The sequence below is a fragment of the Vulpes vulpes genome, chromosome 15 (genome assembly GCF_048418805.1).
Source record: "Vulpes vulpes isolate BD-2025 chromosome 15, VulVul3, whole genome shotgun sequence".
Taxonomy (NCBI): Eukaryota; Metazoa; Chordata; class Mammalia; order Carnivora; family Canidae; genus Vulpes; species Vulpes vulpes.
In genome coordinates, this window is record NC_132794.1 from 84,710,436 (window position 1) to 84,733,517 (window position 23,082).

Genomic DNA, 23,082 nt, shown 5'->3' on the forward strand with positions numbered 1-23,082 from the left:
TCAATATTGTCATGATGTCAATTCTTCCCAACTTGAACTTTACTTATTTATTTATTTGTTTGTTTGTTTATTTAGTTAGTAAATGAACTCTACTCCCCATGTAGGGCTTGAACTCACAAATCTGTGATTAGGAATCACATTTTCTATGAACCGAGCCAGCCCCCAACTTGAACTTTAGATTCAAGGCATTCCTCATCAAAATCTCAGCAAATTATTTGATGGATATTGAGGAACTGATTCTAAAGTTTAATGGAGAGGCAAAAAACCCCAGAATATGCAACAGGATACTAAAAGAGAAGAACAAAGTTGGAGGACTGACACTACTTGACTTTAAGATTTATTGTAAAGACAGTGTGTTGGGGTGCCTGGGTGGCTCAGTTGGTTTGTCATCTGCCTTTGGCTCAGGTCATGATCCTGGGTCCTGGGATGGAGCCCCACATAGGGCTCCCTGCTCAGTGGGGAGTCTGCTTCTCCCTCTGCCTCTCCTTGCTTGTGCTTATGCTCTCTCCAATCTCTCTCTCTCTCAAATAAAATAAATAAATAAATAAATAAATAAATAAAATAAAATCTTAAAAAACAAAAAAGTGTGTTACTGACCAAAAAAACAGACATATATATCAATGGAACAGAATAGAGAGCCTTGAAATAGACTCACATAAATGGATTCAACTGATATTTGACAAAGGGGCAAGGACAATATTATAAACTATATAATAGAGCAAAAAGTCTTTTCAACAAATGGTGCTGGAACAACTGGACATTTACCTGCAAAGAGATGAATTTAGATACAGACTTTACACTATTTCCAAAAATTAACTCAAATTAGATCATAGACCTAAACTCATCCATGTAAAATTATAAAACTCATAGAAGTTAACATTAGGGAAAATCTGGATGACCTTGGATGGCAATGACTTTTTAGATGCACGATCCATGAAAGAATCTGCTGGATTTTATTAAAATTAAAAACTTATGTTCTGTGAATGCCATTGTCAAGAGAATAAGAAGACAGGTCACTGATTGGGAGAAAATATTTTCAAAAGACATGACCAGATATGAGACTATTCAAAATATGTATACAAAGAACTTTTAAAATCCAACAATAAGAAAATGAACAACACAATTAAAAAAATGGGAAAAAGACCTGAACAGACACCTCACTAAAAAAGATACACAAATGGCAAGTATGAATATGAAAAGATGTTTCATATCATATGTTATTAGGGAATTGCAAATCAAGGAGATATCATTGCATACCTACCAGAATGGCTAAAATCTGAAACATGAATACGACTAGATACTAGCAAAGATGTGGAGTATCAGGAACTCTCATTCAGTGCTGGTGGGAATACAAAATGGTACAGCTACTTTGGAAGACAGTGTGGCAGTTCCTTCTAAAACATACTCTTACCATACAGTCTAGCAGTTATACTCTTTGTTATTTCTCCAGATGAGTTGAAAACTTATGTCTACACAAACACCTGCACATGAATGTTTATAGCAGCGTTCTTCCTAATTGCCAAAACTTAAAAGCAACCAAGATGTCCTTCAGTAAATGAATGGATAAATGGTATTTAGATAATGGAATAGTATTCAACACTAAAAAGGAATGAGCTATCAAGTGTGAAAAGACACGGAGGAACTTTAAATGCCATATTATTAAGTGAAAAAAACCCATCTGAAAAGGCTATGTATGACTATGTGATATCCTGAAAAAGGCAAAACTATGGAGACAGTAAAAAGATCATTGGTAACCACAGTTTGGTGGTGAGGAGGACGAATTGGTGACACACAAAGGATTTTTAGGGCAATGCAACTACTTTTTATGATACTATGATGGTGGACATGTGTCATTATATATTTGTCCAAGCGCATGGACTGTACAGCACAAAGACTGAACCGTAAACTATGGACTTTGGGTAATAATGATCTGTCAGTGTAGATTAATTGATTATAATGAATGTACCACTCGGGTGGGCCATTTGGATAGTGTAGGAGACTACAGATGTAGGGGGCAAGGAGTATATGGGATATCCCTATACCTTTCCCTCAGTTTTACTGTGAACCTAAAACTGTTCAAAAAAGTAAATTCTAATTTAAATTGGAAAAAATTGAACTCATCCATGTAATTGCAAGGTGATGATATAAAGCATTAGTACCATTGTAGAAACCTCCCTCATTCCTGTTCCCAGCAACTGTCTCTTCTTTCTCTCAGTACTGAGTTTTAACAGCACTGATTAATATTTTGTTTTTGAGCTCTATTTAAATGGAATCATGCAGAATGTATCTTTTTGGATGTCTGAGTTCTTTCACAACACAGTTTGGGATATGTCATTTGTGTTATTGCATCTAGCTGTAATTAAATCAGTATAGTGTTCCATTATAGAATTTACTAAAACTTATTTATTACATGAACTATAATGTCAGTTTTGACTATTCAGAAACTTTGTCCCTTCCTTCCTGTTTATTTTTATTTTATTTTATTTTATTTATTTATTTATTTATTTATTTATGATAGTCACACACAGAGAGAGAGAGAGGCAGAGACACAGGCAGAGGGAGAAGCAGGCTCCATGCACCGGGAGCCCGACGTGGGACTCGATCCCGGGTCTCCAGGATTGCGCCCTGGGCCAAAGGCAGGCGCTAAACCGCTGCGCCACCCAGGGTTCCCTTCCTTCCTGTTTATTAACTGCGTATGTGACCTCTGAGTAACTGAAGTATTACTGTATGAGTAAAATAAAATTTATATTAATTTTTTATTTGTAAAGATATAAATTCATTAATTGGTATAATCATACATTTTAAATTAGTAAGATATAAGTATTAGTAAGTTTTAGAATTAAATTATAATTATTACATTATTTTACCTATGTAAAATTGATTTGTTACTGCTTTGCTGGAACATTTGCAGTATTCTTGATTGATTAATTGCATTTCAGATTCTGATTATATGCTTTATGTATAGTCTTTTGTGTTATTGGTGGATTGTTATGATTTCTTGTTTTGTTTGTGCAACTTGATTGTCATTTTGTAAAGGTAGTGCATGTAACATTTCTTTCTTTTGTCACTTATACCACCAGCTTCTCCTCTTTTTATCTGCCCTCATTAGAGAGGGCTACATAAAGCAGGTTTATAATTGTAGCTGATTTAATACAGTTGAATGACATAAAATCCTAAAAAGTAGATCAGAAAAAAGCAAAAGCTTAAATATTTATTGAATAGAATGAAGAATTAGGTCAGTTATACGGAAAAGTAAATAGTGAGGATGCTACCTTGCCAAGAACATGAAAGCTAACAAAAACAAAAGCATTTTGGAGTTCTATAAGCAAAGGAGGAAGATCAACAGAATTTATAGACTACCTTAACTCCATTGACACATGAAAGTGCTCAGCTTTCTGTTTTTCTGTAATTTATAATCAGTTAATCACTTAATTATAGCAAGTGCCTCTTATAAAGGTGGTAGAAAGCAGAAATAGAATAGGGAAGGAAATGGTTGAGGAGTACTTTAAAAAGTTATTTATATCGGGTCTTTTGAAAACCTGATGACAGACAACGTAGATTATCTAAGAAGTGGCAGATGCTACTACAAAGCCCCAAGCCATTCTTTAACACCTTTGAGGTACTAAAGCCCCTGAAAACCAGAAAGGTAAAATGTAGCACCTACCTCTTGAAAAGGAAAAGGAGGTAATTTAGGTAATCTGAGCATTAGAAAATTATGCAATTTATAATGACCTTTAACAATGCTAGATAATCTAGAAGTTATGTTTTAAAATTATTCTAGACTCTGATTCTAGCTCAGAAGGCATATCTTGGAAATATTGAAGGTTTGGTTCCAGACTACTGCAGTAAAGCAAATATCTCAGTAAGAGGAGTCAGATGAATAATTTGGTTTCCCAGTGTGTATATATATGAGTTATGTTTACACTATACTGCAATATGTTAAGTGTGCAATAGCATTATGTCTAAGAAAGTGTAGACACCTTAATTAAAATATATTTTATTGCTAAAAAAATGCTAACCATCATCTAAGCTTTTTAGTAAGGTGTGATATTTTGCTGGTAGAGGGTCTTGCCTCAGTGTTCAAGGCTGCTGATAGATCAGGATGGTGGTTGTTGAAGGTTGGGGTGGTTGGGGCAGTTTCTTAAAATAAGACAACAATGAAGTTTGCTGCATTGAATGACCTTTCCCTTTGATGAATGATTTCTCTGTAGTATGCAATACTGTTTTAGCATTTCACTCACAGTAGAACTTTTTTTAAAAAACGGAGTAATTTCTGAAACCCTGCCACTGCTTTATCAACTAAGTTTACATAACACTCTAAGTCCTTTGCTGTCATTTCACAGTCTTCCCAGCATTTTCACCAGGAGTAGATTCCATCTCAAAAAAAAACATTTTCTTTGCTCATCCATAAGAAGCAATTCATACTCTGTTAAGGTTTCATATGGGGTTGCAGCAATTCAGTCACATCTTTAGGCTCTACTTTTAATTCTGGTTTTCTTGTGCTTTCCACTGCATCTACAGTTACTTCCTTCACTGAAGTCTTGAACCCCTCAAAGTCATCCATTAGGGCTAGAATCAGCTTCTTCTTCCAAACTCCTGTAAATGTTGATTGACCTCTTTCCATGAATCGTGAATATTCTTAAGGACATCTAGAATGATGAATCCTTCCCAGAAAGTTTTCAATTGAATTTGCCCAGACCCATCAGAAAAGTTGCTTCATTAGCCCCTAACAAGAGAGTCAGCTTGTCCTCCGAAGCTTTGGAGTCAGGCTTTGACATCACTCCAGCTGTGAAAGTCCTAGATGACACCTTCTTCCAGTATAATAAGACTGTTTGTGCTATATGGAAAAGTCTGGTGTTTAGTGCAGCCACCTTTGTTATCCTAACTAGATTTTCTGGATAACTTGTTTCTATATCAGCCCTTGCTGCTTCACCTTGCACTTAAAAAAAAAAAAAAGAAAATTTATTTATTTATTTTACAGAGAGTGAGTGGGGGAAGGGGCAGAGAGAGAGAGAGAGAGAGAGAGAGACAGAGAGAATCCTGAAGCAGACTCTCTGCTGAACGCAGAGCCAACGTGAGGTTCAATCCCAGGACACTGAGATCATGATGTGAACTGAAATCAAGAGTCAGCTGCTCAACTGACTGAACCCCCTAAAGGCCCCACCTTGCACTTGTATATGGTGGAGACAGGGTCTTTCCTTAAACCTCATGAACCAACCTCTGCTAGCTTCCAACTTTTCTTTACCTTTTTTCAGCCTTCACAGAATTGCAAGTTAAGGCCTTGCTCTGGATTAGGTTTTGGTTTAAGGGAATGATCTATTCAGACCACTAAAACTTTCTCCACATCAGCAATAAGGCTGTTGTGCTTTCTTAACCAGTGTATGTTCACTGGAATAGCACTTTTAATTTCCTTTAAGAACCTTTCCTTTGCATTTGTAACTTGGCTATTTGGTGCAAGAAGTGTAACTTTTGGCCTATCTTGGCTTTCAACATACCTTCTTCACTTGGCTTAATCATTTCTAGCTTTTGATGCAAAATAAGAGATGTGTGACTCTTCCTTCCACTTGAACACTTGAGGCCATTATAGGGTTATTAATTGGCCTAATTTCAGTATTTTTGTGTTTCAGGGAATAATAAGGCCTGAGAAGAGGGGAGATGTGGAATGGTTGATTGGTAGAGCAGTCAAAACACATATAGCATTTATCCATTATGATCAATGACTTATATGAGCACCATTCTCGGTGCCCCACAGCAATTACAATAGTAACATCAAAAATCGCTGACCACAGATCCCCATAACAAATACAGGAATAATGAAAAAGTTTGAAATATTGAGAGAATTATCAAAATGTGACACGTGTGTATAAGACACGTACATATCCTAAAACCAACAACTTCTGTTTTTTAATGATAATAATATAGTATGATGAAAATATCTGGTGAAAAGTAGCTATTTCAGTAAATTAATTTGAAGCATAGGCAAACAAATCCTTTTGTTGCTGTTGTTTTTTGATTGATTTTGGTTTCCAAATATGAAGATAAAACAACTTCCCTGATTATCACACTGACATCTAAAATATTTAAATTAAAAAATCATAATCTCTTAAATCAGCTTTTCTTTCTGGCTAATTTTTTACAGTGGTAGCACCATTTTTCTTGCCTCCTTTCCTGGAAAATCTGTAGTTATCTTAGATGTATTTCTTTTTTACAGGCCCAATCACACTCTTTCCCCATAACTAATTTCTAGTGTTCTGTATTTAGTGATGTCTACTTTTTTCCACATGTCTACAGTGTCAGTAGTGAAAGTGGCTAATGATTTAGATGGTGGGTGCTACTGATCATGCATACTAGATCAAGATCATAGATTATTGAGCATCATTTCTTGAACTAGTGCAGGAAGAAATTAGCTAGGGAGGATAGCTCCTTTGTTTTGACAGTCCCAACTTCATCTCCAGCTTAAGTTTTCAAGGCTCTGAAAAATGTTCCCTTGCTCCAGATAAGTATTATTAAATGTAACCATTTTTTAGAATGTTGAATAAAATATTTTAAATAAGATACTTGTATTAATCAGGACTGTTAACAGAAAATTGGTAAGAACTGACAGAAAAACCCAACTCAAAATGCCCTAAACAATAAAGGGAAATTATTAGCTAACTGTGACTGGAAGTCCAAGATGTGAGATAAGCCCACTGCTCAGCAGATGTCACCAAGGACCCAGTTTCTCTGTCCCTCCTTTAGCTCTACTTTATACGATATTGGCCTCATTGTCGGGCTGGTGCCCCAGCAACTATAGGCTCTCTCTTTCTAGTAATGAAACAGCTGCCTAGTTACAGTTCCAAACGTTATATGCCCTATCATCTAAAGGAAACTGAATGGGTCCCTCTACAAGCTGCTCTGGAACACCCTGTGCGTAAGAGGGTGATAATTGCTAATTGACCTAAATTCATCAGGATTCATCCTTGGAGCTTAGATATAGTCCAATCTAGACCAGTCAGACCTGTGAGGGGGAGCAGAGTGATTTTCCAAAATGTATTTGGGGACTGTTTCAAGAAGGGAGAATGGATGATAGGCATTAAATAACAGATGTTTCCTGAAATATTTATTTTAAAAAAATTTTTTAATAATAAATTTATTTTTTATTGGTGTTCAATTTGCCAACATACAGAATAACACCCAGTGCTCATCCCATCAAGTGCCCCCCTCAGTGCCTGCCACCCAATCACCCCCACCCCCCGCCCTCCTCTCCTTCCACCACTCCTAGTTTGTTTCCCAGAGTTAGGAGTCTTCCATGTTCTGTCTCCCTTTCTGATATTTCCTACCCGTTTCTTCTCCCTTCCCCTCTATTCCCTTTCACTATTATTTATATTCCCCAAATTGTTTCCTTAAATATTTAGCTATTACTACTTACATTTTATGTAAAACACACATGCTTATGTTTCAGGAGGTCTAGGTTGGAATTTGTTTATGTGTTATATTTTAAAAAATTCCTTAGGTTGCTCTGTTGCATACCTGTGGTTGAGAACCACTGATAGTATGATATCCTTTAATTCTTATAGATTGAAATAGTATAGTTCTCAAATTATGCTAGATTTCTGCCTCCAGAGGGCGCTGTTTCTTTAACAAGAAAAGGAAGAATTAATTCCGTTGTTTATAGGTTAAATCTTTAAAAATTTTAATATAGGAGTTAGCTGATAATGTTCCTGACTTTCTGGTGAGATTGTAAGGATTGAGAGTATTTTGGTTTCATTTATAGTAGAATTTACTAGGAAGTCCAAATTAATACTCTTAACAGTCTCTAAATTACAACTAGAAATATTTAGAAATGTCTTATCAGGGGCAGCCCTGGTGGCTCAGCAGCTTAGCGCCACCTTCAGCCCAGGACCTGATCCTGGGGACCCAGGATGGAGTCCCATGGCAGGCTCCCTGCATGGAGCCTGCTTCTCCCTCTCCCTGTGTCTCTGCTCCACCCCCCCCCCCCCATTCTCATGAATAAAAAATTTTTTTAAAAGTCTTACCAAATAATTTAGTGTATTTTTGTGTATACATACAGGAAAAGCTACAATGAAAACTTTTTGTTTCTTTCCATGTTTTTTGAAAATCAAGTATAGTGAGTCAGTTCATGGAGTTCATGTACATATGTTTTCTAATGATTATATTTGCCTCGATTATAAAACAAACAGAATCCTTAACCCTTAGCAAGATGCTTGTGTTGAATTTAAAAATGTTCCTGCCTAGGACTACTGTCTGAAATTTTTCTTTCACACAGCACAGCCACCTACTGCCTTAGATTTCTTTATTTGATATTATAGCCTGTGAAAGTACTAATAAACTTTTAAAAATACAAATACCCCCTACCCCAAATTACATTTATCATGTTGAGAAAAGTTGTCTTAACTTGGATAGTTTATGGGAAAAGCAAAACCTGCTCTTGGTATAATCTCAGAAAAATAGTTTACAGCTAACCCTTCAACAATGTAGGGGTTAGAGATGCTGATCCTCTCCCCTCCCCCCTGCCTTCCCCGCAGTTAAAAATTCATGTATAACTTTAAAAAAAATAAGCTGGAATTCATGTGGGGCTTGAATTCATGACCCCAAGATCAAGAGTCAAATCTTCTACTGACTGAGCCCGACAGGCACCCCCAAAATCCATGTAACTTTTGATTCTCCCCAAACTTAACTTTGCCTTATGATAGAAAGAAAAATGTGCTAAGTATTACAGGATAACTGTACGGTTCTGAGTTTTAGGCTTCCCTTATCTGGCTACCTTCTGGATAGCAGTCTAGCTTCAACTCTATAGTGATGTATATTTATCTGCTTAGATTCAGTAATGGTAGGGAGACATGAAATAGAACTGATTGTGAACACCAGAGCAAAATGCAAAGTGGTAAAGAAATTGGTTTTTAAGTGGTATCAATAAAAGTGTGTTGTGGCATAGTTCTGTGGGCTATAAGCATTTGCCATCTTAGATATCTGCTCCTAATGCTAATAGGTTAAAGAGAGATTATGTATTACTGCCATGGCTAATGCACAGTAAATAGGACTCCCTTTTCCATTTCGCTCCTGTTTCATGTTTAAAAAAAAATCATCCTGTGAATGTTTAATGCCCAACGTTTTTCTCCCTTACATGTAGATAACTATAGTAAGTTAAGCTAACTTGGGCAACTTGGATAGTTTGGGGTTTCAATTTGCTGGTTGTTTCCATGCAATTCACTCAGTCAGCATTTATTGAGCATTACTAGGTACCCAACACTAATGAGTGTAGGAAAACAAGCGGTTTTTTTTTGTTTGTTTTTTGTTTTTTTTTTAACATCTGGCTGCCAAGTTCTGTTAGGTACATTAATTATAGAAGTTTGCTCAAAACAGCACTCTTAGGTTATGATGCTGATTCTCTTTTCATAGATGAGAAAAATAGGATTTACAAAAGTAATTTGCTCAAGATGTAAAGATAAGTGAAACAGTGGGAACTAAAATCCCTCCCCTTTTCTCACATCCATGGCCCGTATTTTTTATGGGCCATTTCTCCATTATTTATATCAGTGGGATGGTGATTTTCTTTTTAAGATTTTGTTTATCTGTTCATGAGAGGCAGAGACACAGGCAGAGAGAGAAGCAGGCTCCCCACAGGGAGCCTGATGTGGGACTCAATCCCAGCACCCCGGGACCATGCCCTGAGCCGAACGCAGATGCTCAACCGCTGAGCCACCAAGGCGTCCCTGGGATGGTGATTTTTAAAATGGCCTCAGATTCTTTGATACTTCTCTTATGAAGAGTAGTGATTTATGTTCCCTCCCCTTGAATCTGGGCCAGCTAGTGACTGCTTTAACCATTGGGTACAGTGGAAATAATGTTGTGTGAGACTCTGAGGCTAGGACATAAATGGCAATGGCACTTCCACCTTATTCCAGTTATTCCAAGCATGGAAAACACATGCTTAGAGGCCTGAACTGCTATGCAAAAAGGCCATGCACCTTGCAGCCACTGTGAGGAAGCCAGGCCATGGGAGAGGCAACCCGTCACAGGTGCCAGACATGCAGTGAGGAAACCTCAGGATGATTCCATCCCTCAGGTTTTAGGTCTTGCTCCCAGCCTTCAAGTTGTCTCAGCTGAGGTCTTAGATAGAGTGGAGCAAAGTCATCCCCACTGTTCCCTGTCTGCATTTCTAGCCACTAGAATCTTTATGCATAATAAAATGCTTGTTATTTCAGGCCACTAAGATTTGAAGGTAGCTTGTCACTCAGTAGCTGGATCAACCGGTGACAGAAAGCTCCTTTCTAGCCCACATGTTCTCTTCTTTTTTGCTGTTCTTTCAGTAGACATATACTCCACGCTAATTTCTTAATATTTACTTATTCTGTGATTGTTTTATTTTCCAACTAGGTTATATATAAACTTCAAGACAGGAAATTAAAAACAATTTCTTTAGCAAGGACTCTTCTATTGACTACTCTGTTGCAAGTAGTATTCTAGGTGAACAAAAACAGACGCAAACTTCCTGCTTTAATGGAGCATACGTTTCAGTGGATGTTTTGTACCTACCTTACCTAGGGTACCAAATTTATAGTGCCCAATAGGGGATCCCTGGGTGGCGCAGCGGTTTAGCGCCTGCCTTTGGCCCAGGGCGCGATCCTGGAGACCCGGGATCGAATCCCACGTCAGGCTCCCAGTGCATGGAGCCTGCTTCTCCCTCTGCCTGTGTCTCTGCCTCTCTCTCTCTCTGTGACTATCATAAAAATTAAAAAAAAATTAACTATAGTGCCCAGTAACGTGTTCTTGATAAACACTAATGTTAAGCTTCTCAATCTTCAGGTTTTTTTGAGTAAACTTGCATTGCATTAAAAATTTTAAAAGACACTACTGGCTTAAGTTGCCAGAATTAACTGTTTTGAGTCAGAACTAATTTGCTACTCCCATATTTAGTAGTGCTTCAGTAAAATTTTAGTCAATGACATTAATACTAGCTTATCTTAAATTCCTGTTTTATTTAAAGTACTGATTATTTTACTTTATTCTTTTTTAAAAAATATTTTATTTATTTATTCATGAGAGACACACAGAGAGAGAGAGAGGCAGAGACACAGGCAGAGGGAGAAGCAGGCTCCAGGCAGGGAGCCTGACGTAGGACTCAATCCTGGGTCTCCAGGATCAGATCCTGGGCTGAAGGCACCGCTAAACTGCTGAGCCACCTGAGCTGCCCTATTTTACTTTATTCTTTTGTTAAGGAGAGATGTTGTAGAAAGTTTGTATTGTGTATGTCAAATTTGTGTTAGATCTCTGAGAGTTGAGAGAAGAAAAATCTTTCTTGTAAACTCCTGTTCCAGTCCTGCTCTAAAAACAGGCATGCAAATGGAATGATGACTACCAGTAGTTGATTTCCTTTCAGTCCAATATGGCAGTGAGTAGTGAGTGGTTAGAGATTGTGAAAATTGGGCAGGGAGGCAAAAAAGCATTAAACTGTGAAATTGGCACATTTTGATTGTTCTTTTTTACCATCTCTTACACTGTTCTGAAAATTTTTAAGGCACACCAACCAAAATACCTAGTAAGGGTTCCTGATTGTATTTTTAAAGTTACAACTCAAATGACATCCTCTCCATCAAGCTTTTTATCAAATAAGTAGTAATTATTTCCTCCTTTGTTTACTCAGGATATTTTTTTAAACCTTGCTATAGCACTAGTCATATTTTGTTACACAGGTCCCCCTTTATATTCTTATGTATATTAGTATATATAAGGATATGTCCAGTCCATCCCCAGTGGATGCTTGAAACCTTGGATAGTACCAAACCCTATATATATATTGTTTCCTTCAATATACACATGGCTATGATAAAGTTTCAAAGTTAGGGAGCCCTGGGTGGCGCAGCGGTTTAGCACCTGCCTTTGGCCTAGGGCGCGATCCTGGAGACCCGGGATCGAATCCCACGTCGGGCTCCCGGTGCATGGAGCCTGCTTCTCCCTCTGCCTGTGTCTCTGCCTCTCTCTCTCTCTCTCTGTGTGACTATCATAAAAAAAAAAAAAGTTTCAAAGTTAGACACAGTAAAAGATTAACAATACCCAATAATAGAACAATTATAACAGTGTACTACAATAAAAGTTATGTGAATGTTGTCTTTCTCAACATACCTTATTGTGATGTACTCCCCCTTCTTTTTGTGATGATGTGAGATGATAAAATGCTGATGTGATGAGAGGGAGTAAGGTAAATGATGTTGGCATTGTGGTGTAGCATTAGGCTGCTGTTGACCATTTCGTGATATGTCAGGAGGATCTTCTGCTTCTGGACCGTGGTTGACTGCAGTTAACTGAAACTGCAGAAAGTGAAACTATGGATAAGGCTGGGGGGTGGGGTGGCAACAATATTGTATCTTTCCCTGGATTGTGAGATCCTTGAGAGTGGGAATTTACTCATCTCAGTGTCTTTATAGTGATCTTATTCATAGACGTGATATAAATTGTATATTGTATTAAACTGTATCTAAATAGAATATGTGACTCCTAATGGTTAGTGATACTGAAGTCTCTTCTTAGTCAAAAATCTACACGGCTATTAGTTTTGTCAGAAATATTACATTGCCATCCCCGGCCTATCCCCAAATCAAATTAAATTTAGTTCTCATGCTTTACTTTCAGGGTGAGAGTTGTTCATCTTCCCTAAGGTGTTTGTACAGAGTATTCTGGGGGCTTGTGTAGCCCCTCCCTCTGAAACAAAACAAAACAAAACCTGAGAGGAAGGCAGAGATCATTCCAGTTTTAACTTTTAAGATGCTCCATAAGTTTATGTGAGCCTTTAAAAGAAAACCTGGTCACAGGGATCTTTTGTCTTGGTTACAGAGGCCACAGTGCCTAGTTTGCAGTTCCCCTGATGCCATTCTATCAGAGTACTGTTGTCTGAGTGAGAACTCACAACTACCAATTCTTCTTTTTCTGGTTTCTTAAGATGAAAGTTTAGGTTATTGATTTGAGATCTTTTTTCTTTTATAATATAGGCATGCATACTGTAGCATTTTCTCTAAGTATGGCTTTCATTGCATCCATAATTTTTGGTATTCTTTTTATTTATTATGTTTTGTTTTTCTTTTTCGTATTTCTCAAAATATTTTCTGATTTGGATCATGATTAATTCTTTGACCCATTGATTATTTAATGGAGTCTATTGTTTAATTTCTACTATTTGTTAATTTCCCAAATGTGCTGCTGTTACTAATTTCTAATTTCATTCTGTTGTACTTGGGAGTACATACTTTGAATGATTTCAGTCCTTTTTTTTTTTTAAAGATTTATTTATTTATTTATGATAGACATAGAGAGAGAGAGAGAGGCAGAGACACAGGCAGAGGGAGAAGCAGGCTCCATGCAGGGAGCCTGATGTGGGACTCGATCCCGGGACTCCAGGATCGCGCCCTGGGCCAAAGGCAGGCGCTAAACCGCTGAGCCACCCAGGGATCCCCGATTTCAGTCCTTTTAAGGCTTGTTTTATGGCCATACATATGCCCTCTTCTGGATGGCATCCCATGTTCACTTGGAAAGTAATGCATGCACTGCTGTTTTTGAGTGGGATATGCTATAGATGTCTGTTAGGTCTAGTTTTTTTATATTGTTGATCAAAAACTTTTCTTCTGTGTGTTCAAATCCATTGAACCCTTGTAATAATTTTTTCATTTCATTTATATTGTACTTTTCAACTGTAGATTTTTTTTTTAAGATTTTATTTATGTGAGAGAGAGAGAAAGCAAGAAAGAGAGAATGAGCAGGGAGAGGGGCAGAATGAGAAGCAGACTCCCTGCTGAAAGGGGAGCCTGATGTAGGGCTCAATCCCAGGACTCTAGGATCATGACCTTAGCCCAAGCAGACACTTAACTGACTGAGCTACCCAGGCTTCCCTCAACTGTGGCATTTCTACTAAAAAAAAAAAAAAAAAAAAAAATTGTCTTTTTATTTATATTCTCTTTTTGAGGCATTGCTGTATTTTCCTTTAGTTTCTGAGACATGGTTTCCTGTAGTTCTTTGGACATATTTTAAATAGCTGATTTAAAGACTTTGTCTTGGGGCACCTGGGTGGCATAGTTGATTAAATGTCTGACTCTTGGTTTCAGCTCAAGTCAAGATCTCAGGATTGTGAGTTGAGCCCTGTGTTAGGCTCCCTGCTCAGCAGGGAGTCTGCTTCCTCTCTCTCTGCCCCTTCCCTGGTTTATGCACATTCTCTCTTTCTCTTAAAAAAAAAGAAGAAAAAAATGAATAAATAAAACTTAAAAAAAATAAAGTCTTTGTCTTATAAGTCCAATGACTGAGCCTCCTTAGTAAGAGTTTCTGTTGATTGCTTTTTTCCTGTGTATGAGTCATACTTTCTTATTACTTTGTATGACTTATAAATTTTGTTGAAAATAATACATTTAGATAATATATTGTGGTAATTCTGGAAATCAGATTCTCCTCTCTTCCCAAGGTTTGTTGTTTTTTCCTGGTGGTTGGTTGGTTGATTGGTTGTGACTTTTCTGAATTAATTCTATAAAGTCTGTATACTTTTTCCTCTATGACCACTAAAGTCCCTGCTTGGTTAGCTTAGTGGTCAGCTAATGATTGGATGCAGATTTCCTTAAAAACCTGGAACTGATAAGTTCCCAGTCTTTGCTGAAAAACTATATGTGTGTATTGGCACATTCCTTAAACACTCAGGCATTTGACAACTCTGCTTTAGCCTTCACTTCCTGCTTGTACAGAGCTTCAAGGTCAGTCATAGGTGAGAGCTTAGAACCTTCTCAGGTCTTCTCTGAGCTTATGCACAGCCTTCTGCATGTATGTAGCCTTATAGAATCCCAGGAATATGTCAGAGCCTTTAAAGTCATCTATGGATATCTCATAGCCCAGTTTCTCCTTTCAAGCTTTTTAGTTAGTCAGTTGTGTGCCCTGTTATATACTGCCTCAGGCATATGTAATGGTAAACATTTTCCTTTAATTATTTTCAACAAATGTCTCCCGAGAAGACTTTTTGCACTAGACAAACCCCAATTTAAATCAAATAAAGACATCTCTATATGTGGGGCCTTCCAGGGAACCATCAGATAGTTGAAATAATGATAATTATCTAGATATGTGGTTTTGAAGGAGCTCCAACCCCATTCTGTCCCCTTTGATGACTGTCAAGCTACTAGTTTTTACCACAGTTGTGGGATGTTGATTTTCAAGGATACTACAGAGCTGGATCAGGGGAAGAAGAATGGAAATAAGGGCGCACTGAAACTGCAAAGCTCATTTTCTTACCAAGATATGGCTGTTTTTCTTGAAAGAACACTGTTTAGAATATTGCAAGTTTTGAATTAATTTCCAGAGTTCTGGAAAAGTTGATTTTGACAGTTTTTGCTAGTTTTATTGTTGGTTTTATGGAGGATAGAATGTTTGGAGATCTTTGCTCTGCTGTTTTTGCATTACTCCCATCCTTTCCTATTTCCTCCTCTGAGAAGTTAACTATCTCTTTCTTTTTTTTTTTCTTTTCTTCTTTTACTCTTCAGCTTAAAACACCAACGACTATTCCATTTCTTCTGTGACGGTCCAACTTTATTTTTCTCAGTCAGTGGATGGGGTGGTCTTCTGTGTTCTTGACAACTTCTGTTTTTTCACTTCTGTTTCTTCTCAGGGTCTTCTTAAAGCTGTGAGAACAATTCAGAATTAATAACTCATAAATTATCCTACCAGACAAAAATGGAAAGGTGATAATGAGGTTGGGGGAAAAAGTGATGTCAGTCAAATAGACTACTATCAGCCAAAAACCCAACATTTTTCATGGACTTCAAATAAATGACTAAAATAATAGACCAAGGAAAAATATAAAATTAATTTTAGAATTTTGAGAAAGCTTTTTAAAATTATTTTCTTCTATAATTGTTTCTAATTTGTATTATTTTGTTCTTTATCAGGATGCCCGACATGCAGCAGAAGGAGAAATATATACCAAACTTAATCAAAAAATTGATGAATTTGTTCAGCTTGCTGATTATGACTGGACAATGTCTGAACCAGATGGAAGAGCTAGTGGTTATTTAATGGATCTTATTAATTTTTTAAGAAGCATCTTTCAAGTGTTTACTCATTTGCCTGTAAGTATACAAATTTTTAAAAATTGTATTGTAATTTTTCTTACTAAAGTATATTTTAGAATTTAATCTTACTTTGAGGTTTACTTGTTCAAACCAACTTCCTAGCTTGAATATTTTCTTTCCATTATTATAGATCCATTTGTGAGGACTTCTAACTTGCCAGTTGTTTCAAGTTTTAATTTATTTTAATTTTATTTTTTTATTATTTATTTATTCTTGAGAGACACAGAGAGAGAGTGAGTGAGAGGCAGAGACACAGGCAGAGGGAGAAGCAGGCTCCATGCAGGAGCCTGATGTGGGACTTGATCCGGGGTCTCCAGGATCACGCCCTGGACTGCACGCGGCACTAAACCACTGCACCACTGGGGCTGCCCAATTTATTTTAATTTTAATTGGAATAACTAGAACTCTTTTTCTACCAAAACCACAACAAAACCCTGAAATTCAATGTAGACTTAAATTGAAATAAACTCTAACAGGTGCAATTCTCATAAAAGTCCATATAATCAATGGCTTTTCCAGTAGAAAGGCAAAGAAATTATTCAATATCTTTAGGCCAGAGATTAAAAGAAAAACTGGAACATTGTTTTATCCTGATATATAGTCATATGTGCATCTATATTTTAAATAATCTATTGATGAAATGTTTATAAATAGCAGGGACATTTGGGCATGAATAGGCTAGAACAGTGGATTCTTCAGATGAGGAATGCAAAGACCAAAGAGATTATGTTGGGATGAACATACTTTCATTAGGTATATTCAGAAATAATAGAACTACTATTAAAACATGACTGGTGTAGTTTTGTACAAATAAAATAGGAAATACATTTGTTGACCTTTTTATCTCGTAATATGATTAGCTGAACATAAGGAAAAAAAAACAAACCTAGTTTGAAATAATAAAATATAGAAAGAAAAGAAAAAAAGATGTAGCTGAACACAAAAATATTTAATCTCAAGCCTACCCGACTACCTCCAACCATCTCTCTTGTTTAAAATGGAAAATAAAAAAGTTATTCTCCTCATTTTTTGACTGTCTCCGTCATGAGTTGCTCCAAAGGGCAATTGAGAATAGTTGAAGGCAGGTGTTGCTAAAAAACAAATAGAAGAATTTCCTAAAGAGATTTTAATAGTGTATGTGTGCCAAAGAACTTTTAGAAGCTTTCCCAGGGATTATATTATATTCCTAACTGCTGTCCTTCTGTTGAAAAGGGAACCTGTATATATGTTTAATTCTTGTTTCAACTAATTTCTAAAGAAAGTGTTCCTTAGGCACCGGAGTAGCTCAGCAGTTGAGCGTCTGCCTTCAGCTCAGGTCATGATCCCAGGGTCCCTGGGTCCTGGGATTGGGTCCTGCATATGGCTCCCTGTGGGGAGCCTTCCTCTGCCTCTGCCTGTGTCTCTGCCTCTCTCTGTGTGTCTCTCATGAATAAATAAATCTTTAAAAATAAATAAATAAGTGTTCCTCATATAGTATGGATTAAATAATTGTTGAATTAATTTGAATTCATTTTGTCAGTATACATCCCCAGCCAAAAGCAAACTACAAGAATACACGTGTATGCACATATATATACACAGATATACACACATCCTATTTTTATGTTGCAATATGTGTTTCACAGCTTGACACAATGTGAAAGGTAGGAATTTTGTGCATAAGTTAGGTAGAATTAAGAGAGTTTATATGTTAGAAATGGTTGGGGGAAATACCTTACTTCAGGAAGCTAACATCTGGAGAGAAATCCTGCTTTCTCTTAAGGTGTAATGTAGTAACACTGAGGGAAACAGACTCCTGGCCTAACTAGATCATTCATGTAATCTATTATGGTATTTTGTATAGTTTTAGGTGATTCTTCATATGCCATTTTGGATTTTAATGTCATCTAAGAAAACTTTTTCTGTAAGGGAAATAAGCTTTTATACAATGCAGAGCAACAAATGCAATAATAAAATATAGGGCATGATTAAATAAACAGAAAATTATAGTTCTCAGCTAAGAAAAGAGAAATGGACTTAACAACAGTATATTCTTATTCAAGAAATAAACTAGAAATGTAATTCCCAAGCAAAAATATTAAATTATTGACTGTAGTAAGTTTTAACTAGTGTTGATAATTATATTATGGCTTAGTATATTAATTTTCTGAAACACTAAAATTATATGTTCAACTATATTGTTTTCTTTTGAGTAAAGAACAGAGGCAGTATTATTAAACAAATTATTTTTCTAAGCAGTATATGTTATATAAGCTACCATTTTTATTTTAATTTTTTTTGCTGTTGTTGTCTTTTGGTGGTTGAGGGGGCAAGAGGGAAAGAGAGAGGGAGAATCCCAACTTGGGGGTTCTCGATCTAATGACCCTGAGGTCCTGACCTGAGCCAAAATCAAGAGTTGATTACTTAACTGACAGAGTCACCCAGTTGCCCCTATTTGAATGCTTTAAATAAAATAAAAATAATTCCTTAGTTACAGGTTACCCTGGGACCCAGATGGAGGAAGGGGCTTCTAGACTCCTTTAATCCTCAAAGAAGCTTCAGAAGATTATTTATCACATTTAGTTTCAAGTCAGCTTAAGCAAAAGTAGCTATCCCACTTACAGACACGAAGAGTTAAGTAGTGGCCATGTTCCCTGTCTATCCTAGTTTTGACATTGTTCAAGGTCAGTGCAGTGAGTTAGAGTCAATGGGATCTCTGAGACCAAGGACTGCTCTTTTGAATAGTGCAAGTATTGGCCATTAGTGTAAATAATTGGACACAGAAGTTGAGTCTGTGGGATAAAACTTTGATCCCCCCAACCCTAGAAAGTAACTAAAACAGAACACTTAGTTTAAAAGCTCCATTCTTAGCTTCATTGCATATTTAGTTTTTGTCACTCCCTGCCACTGTTCCAAAAGAGTATTTTCTCAATCACAGGTAATTCGCTGACCACATTGCCTGGTACAGGTTGCATTGGTTCCCAAAAAGTCATAATCCAACCAATAGAATTTTGTTGTCTGCTCACAAGGTATGAGAACAATAGAAGTTAATGGATAATAACGATTTTGATGGGAGACCAGGAAAAGAACTTTGTTATTTTCACTTTGTAACTACATTGTGGTAACAATAGGAAGCTGTAGAATTTGGAAGACCAGCAATAATATTCACTGTAGGTACTTCTTATTTGTAGGGTTGGATGAGTGAGAGAGTTGGTATATTACTTCCCTCACCTGTTTCTCTTTACTTGCTCTGTTTTAGCCAGTGCAAGTTTATGTAGCAGATGAAAAAGTAATTTAATATGCTTCTATATTAAAATATTTATTCATCTGCATTTCCCCTTGCTCTAACATAGAGGCCAGGCTCTTCACTGACCATAGAAAGCAACAGCAAGCTAAATAGGTAGTATTTGCAGTAATGACTGGTATTACTCCATTACCCAAAATGTTAAGCTGCCCTGTTAAATATATTATCTGCCTCAAGGGAACTTGCCTTTTTCTGACTCAATTAAAGCAAACCCATTTATCTTTTATTGTTCTTGTGGACCAGGTTGCTGAAGTGAGGAGAGCATAGGATGGGATCTAGAATTAGAACAATTTATGCTTGAATTTTAGATTTGTGATTTACTAACCATGGGATCCTGGCAAGTTGTGTAACCTCTGAACCTTTTACCTTTTGCAAAATAGGCATAATCCATTTTCCTATAAGACTATTATAGGATGAATTGAAATAGTGTCTAAAGATACTGCTTGTCAGGGTGCTTGGCATAAAGTAAGTATTAATAATAGATGTTAATTTTGTATTTTCTTCTCCTTTCTTCCCTCTGTTACTGTTTTAAGGTCTTTTGTAGTATTAGTTTCATTTTGAATATGCTTTACTTTTTTTTCTTGTTGTATACATGCCTACATTTTAGCTTGATATTATTTAGCTCTGAGCTCTATACTTTTACATTATGTAGCCATTAAAACCTTTAATTGTGAAAGATATTCACTTTAGAAAGCATATTTATGTGAATACTTATAACTTGAATATACTGCTTATAATGGCTAACAGATACCAGTGAAGTCTGTTTAGTATATGAAGTAAATATTATTTCATCCCTGAATTAATATTCTTGGAATCAGCAGTTTTTACTATTTCATATGTATAAGTAGCCCTTCTTGTTTCTAGTATTCTTTTTCCTGACAATAGAAGATACAGCTAAGTATAGAAGAAATAAAAATTACCTATTAACTTGTCAAAGGATAACCACTGTTAACATTTTGACATGTATTTTCTTTCATATTGGCAAGTCATTTCCTTTTACACAATTATGAGACTTAATTTAAGTCTAATTTATAAGTAAATTTTTTAAAAAATAAGATTTTGTATTAGCTAGAAATTTTAAAATGAAAGGAATTTTAAAAAGTATTAAATATTCATTCACCACTTGTACGTATGTAAATAGAAAAAGTTGTTGAGCAGCTTAAACATACCTAGTTATTTTTCATGACGACTGCCAGGTGGAACTCTAACTCTGTGAATGTACTGCTTAAAGACTCAGCATTGTGGCAGCCCTGGTGGCCCAGCAGTTTAGCGCCACCTTCATCCCAGGGTGTGATTCTGGAGACCCCAGATCGGGTCCCATGTCAGGCTCCCTGCATGGAGCCTGCTTCTCCCTCTGCCTGTGTCTCTGCCTCTCTCTTTCTCTCTGTGTCTGTCATGAATAAATAAATAAAATCTAAAAAAAAAAAAAAAGACTCAGCATTGGTCTGCTCCTAGAAAGAACAATGAACATTTCCTTTCTTCATAAATGCTAATAGTCATGTGTTTGTTTCAATAAAGATATTTTGTTGATTTATAACCACTAAAGGATATGTATAAATGGTAATAATGACTCTTTGATTTCTTCATATGTGATTGGCAAAGGGGACCCAATTTACCCAAATTCTATACTAACAAATGGTTATTTTTTACAGTAGAAGTCAGTAGAGGATATGCATTCATGATTCAGTTGCACATATTTCTTCCTTTCTCAGAACTCTATTTTATCTTTAGCCATAATGTAATTTTCTTTGCTTATATTTGCTATTACGCTTGAGTTGTTAAATAAACTAATCTTGTTTTTTTTTTTTTAATCTTGTTTCTGTTTGAACTGTAAGCATCAACTTTTCTTCTAAGAAAGATAACATTTTCCTTTGCTTTCAAATATGCTTAACTTTTGGTTTTCTGCATTAATAGAAATTTTGTGATGAATAGTAAAAAATTAGACATGACTTTAAAGAATAATGAATTTATCTTTGGTATCTTTATTATGAATAGATGCCTGGAAAGCTGTTTATTAAAAGAATATCTATTGGGGTGCCAGCGCTTGGGTGGTTCAGTCAGTTAAGCAACTGACTTTGGCTCAGGTCATGATCTCAGGGACATGGGATCGGATCAAGCCCTCTGTTGGGCTCCCTGCTCAGTGGGGAGTCTGCTTCTCTCCCCTTCCTCTCTTAAATAAATGAAATCTTTAAAAAAAAATCAAAGACTATCTATTAATAGAATCATTTCTCCCATATATTTTTCCCTAAGATTAGAGATGCCTTACTACTGAGAAAATTGGCTTTAAAATAGTGATGGGAGGGATACCTGGGTGGCTCAGCGGTTCAGTGCCTGCCTTTGGCCCAGGGCGTGATCCTGGAGTCCTGGGATCAAGTCCCACATTGGGCTCCCTGCATGGAGCCTGCTTCTCTCTCTGCCTGTGTCTCTGCCTCTGTGTGTGTATGTGTGTGTATCTCTCATGAATAAATAAATAAAATCTTTTTTAAAAAAGTAGTGGTGGGAATTATTATGGGAGCCTGTTCTGTACATTTCTTCCCAACTGTGCATTCAGCGACATCACATTAGTAGCCATAGGTAGGAGTAGATATAGACTGAGGAGATCAGCAAATCTTACAAATGAAGGCTTTTTTCCCCAGAGGATTGTTAAGCATCTACTAGCATAGCATTAAATACAGTGTATATTTTAAAACCTTGCCAAAGAAAAATGGTTTACTTCTGATTAACAAGAAATAAATCAGAGTATGTGTTCAATAATAAAATTATAGTAGGAACTACTTTGAAGACAGGGAAATTATCTGATCTTTAAATTCTGTATCTACTTCCCCATCTAGTTCCCTTTTAAGGTTTTTTTCTTGTTTGGGTGTTTACTTTGAAGGATTTTTCCCTTGGCTTAATTTTTTGCTTTCAGCCATAAGTGTTTTGTTGATGGCCTAATTTAGTATCCTTTGTAAATTCTTTATGCTTTATGTATCTGGTGACACTAACCTCTTAATTTGCATTTTTTATTTCCATATATAATTTTGAAACATATGCTTGCTTTAAGTGAGAAACAAATATATATGCAATAATAAATGAAGATAATTTAGTCAGGAACAGATACTATGTAACTTTAAAAGTCATTCTCTCCTTGAGGCACCTGGCTGGCTCAGTGTGTAGAGCATATGAGTCTTGATCTTGAGGTCTTAGGTTCAAGTCCCACATGGGTGTAGAACTCACTTTATTTTTTTTTATTTTTTTATTTTTAGAACTCACTTAAAAAAATTATTCTCTTCTTAAAAAATTTTTTCTGAAGATGCAGCACTATATTGAAAATTTTAAGATTTGGGGTCTGGGCCAGATTCTTCTAATTAGTGCTGTGAAAATAGATAAATCGTTTAACCTCTGGGTCAATTTGTTAATATCTGTATCGTTTCATAGAGCCTAAAATAAAGGTTGTTTTGTTTTGTTTTTATTCCAGTTAATACATGTACATAGAAATAAGTCAAATAGTCCAGAATAGTTTGGGATGGAAAGTAGCTCCTTCCTCACTCTTTCCTCATACCCCGTCCCACTTTCCCAGACTGCCGTTTTTTACTGTATGTTTTTATTTCTTCTGGTGGTTATCTTAAAAGATACAGACTATCTAGTGATTCTCTGCTATGAAAGATAGGCATGCATAAATATTTATACTATTTTCTTGTTCCTTCTACTTTAGTCCGTATCTTA

General features: G+C 36.3%; 1 protein-coding gene across 12 annotated transcripts in view; it reads left to right on the top strand.

Annotated features, from left to right (window-relative positions):
* EXOC6 (exocyst complex component 6) overlaps positions 1 to 23,082 on the top strand; it is a 352,011-nt gene that overhangs the window by 257,446 nt on the left and 71,483 nt on the right. For all 12 annotated transcript variants that reach the window (XM_072739522.1, XM_072739519.1, XM_072739524.1 and 9 more), the window contains one exon: positions 15,912 to 16,091. In XM_072739522.1, coding sequence (XP_072595623.1) covers positions 15,912 to 16,091 — 180 coding nt within the window. The remainder of the gene's footprint in view (positions 1 to 15,911; positions 16,092 to 23,082) is intronic.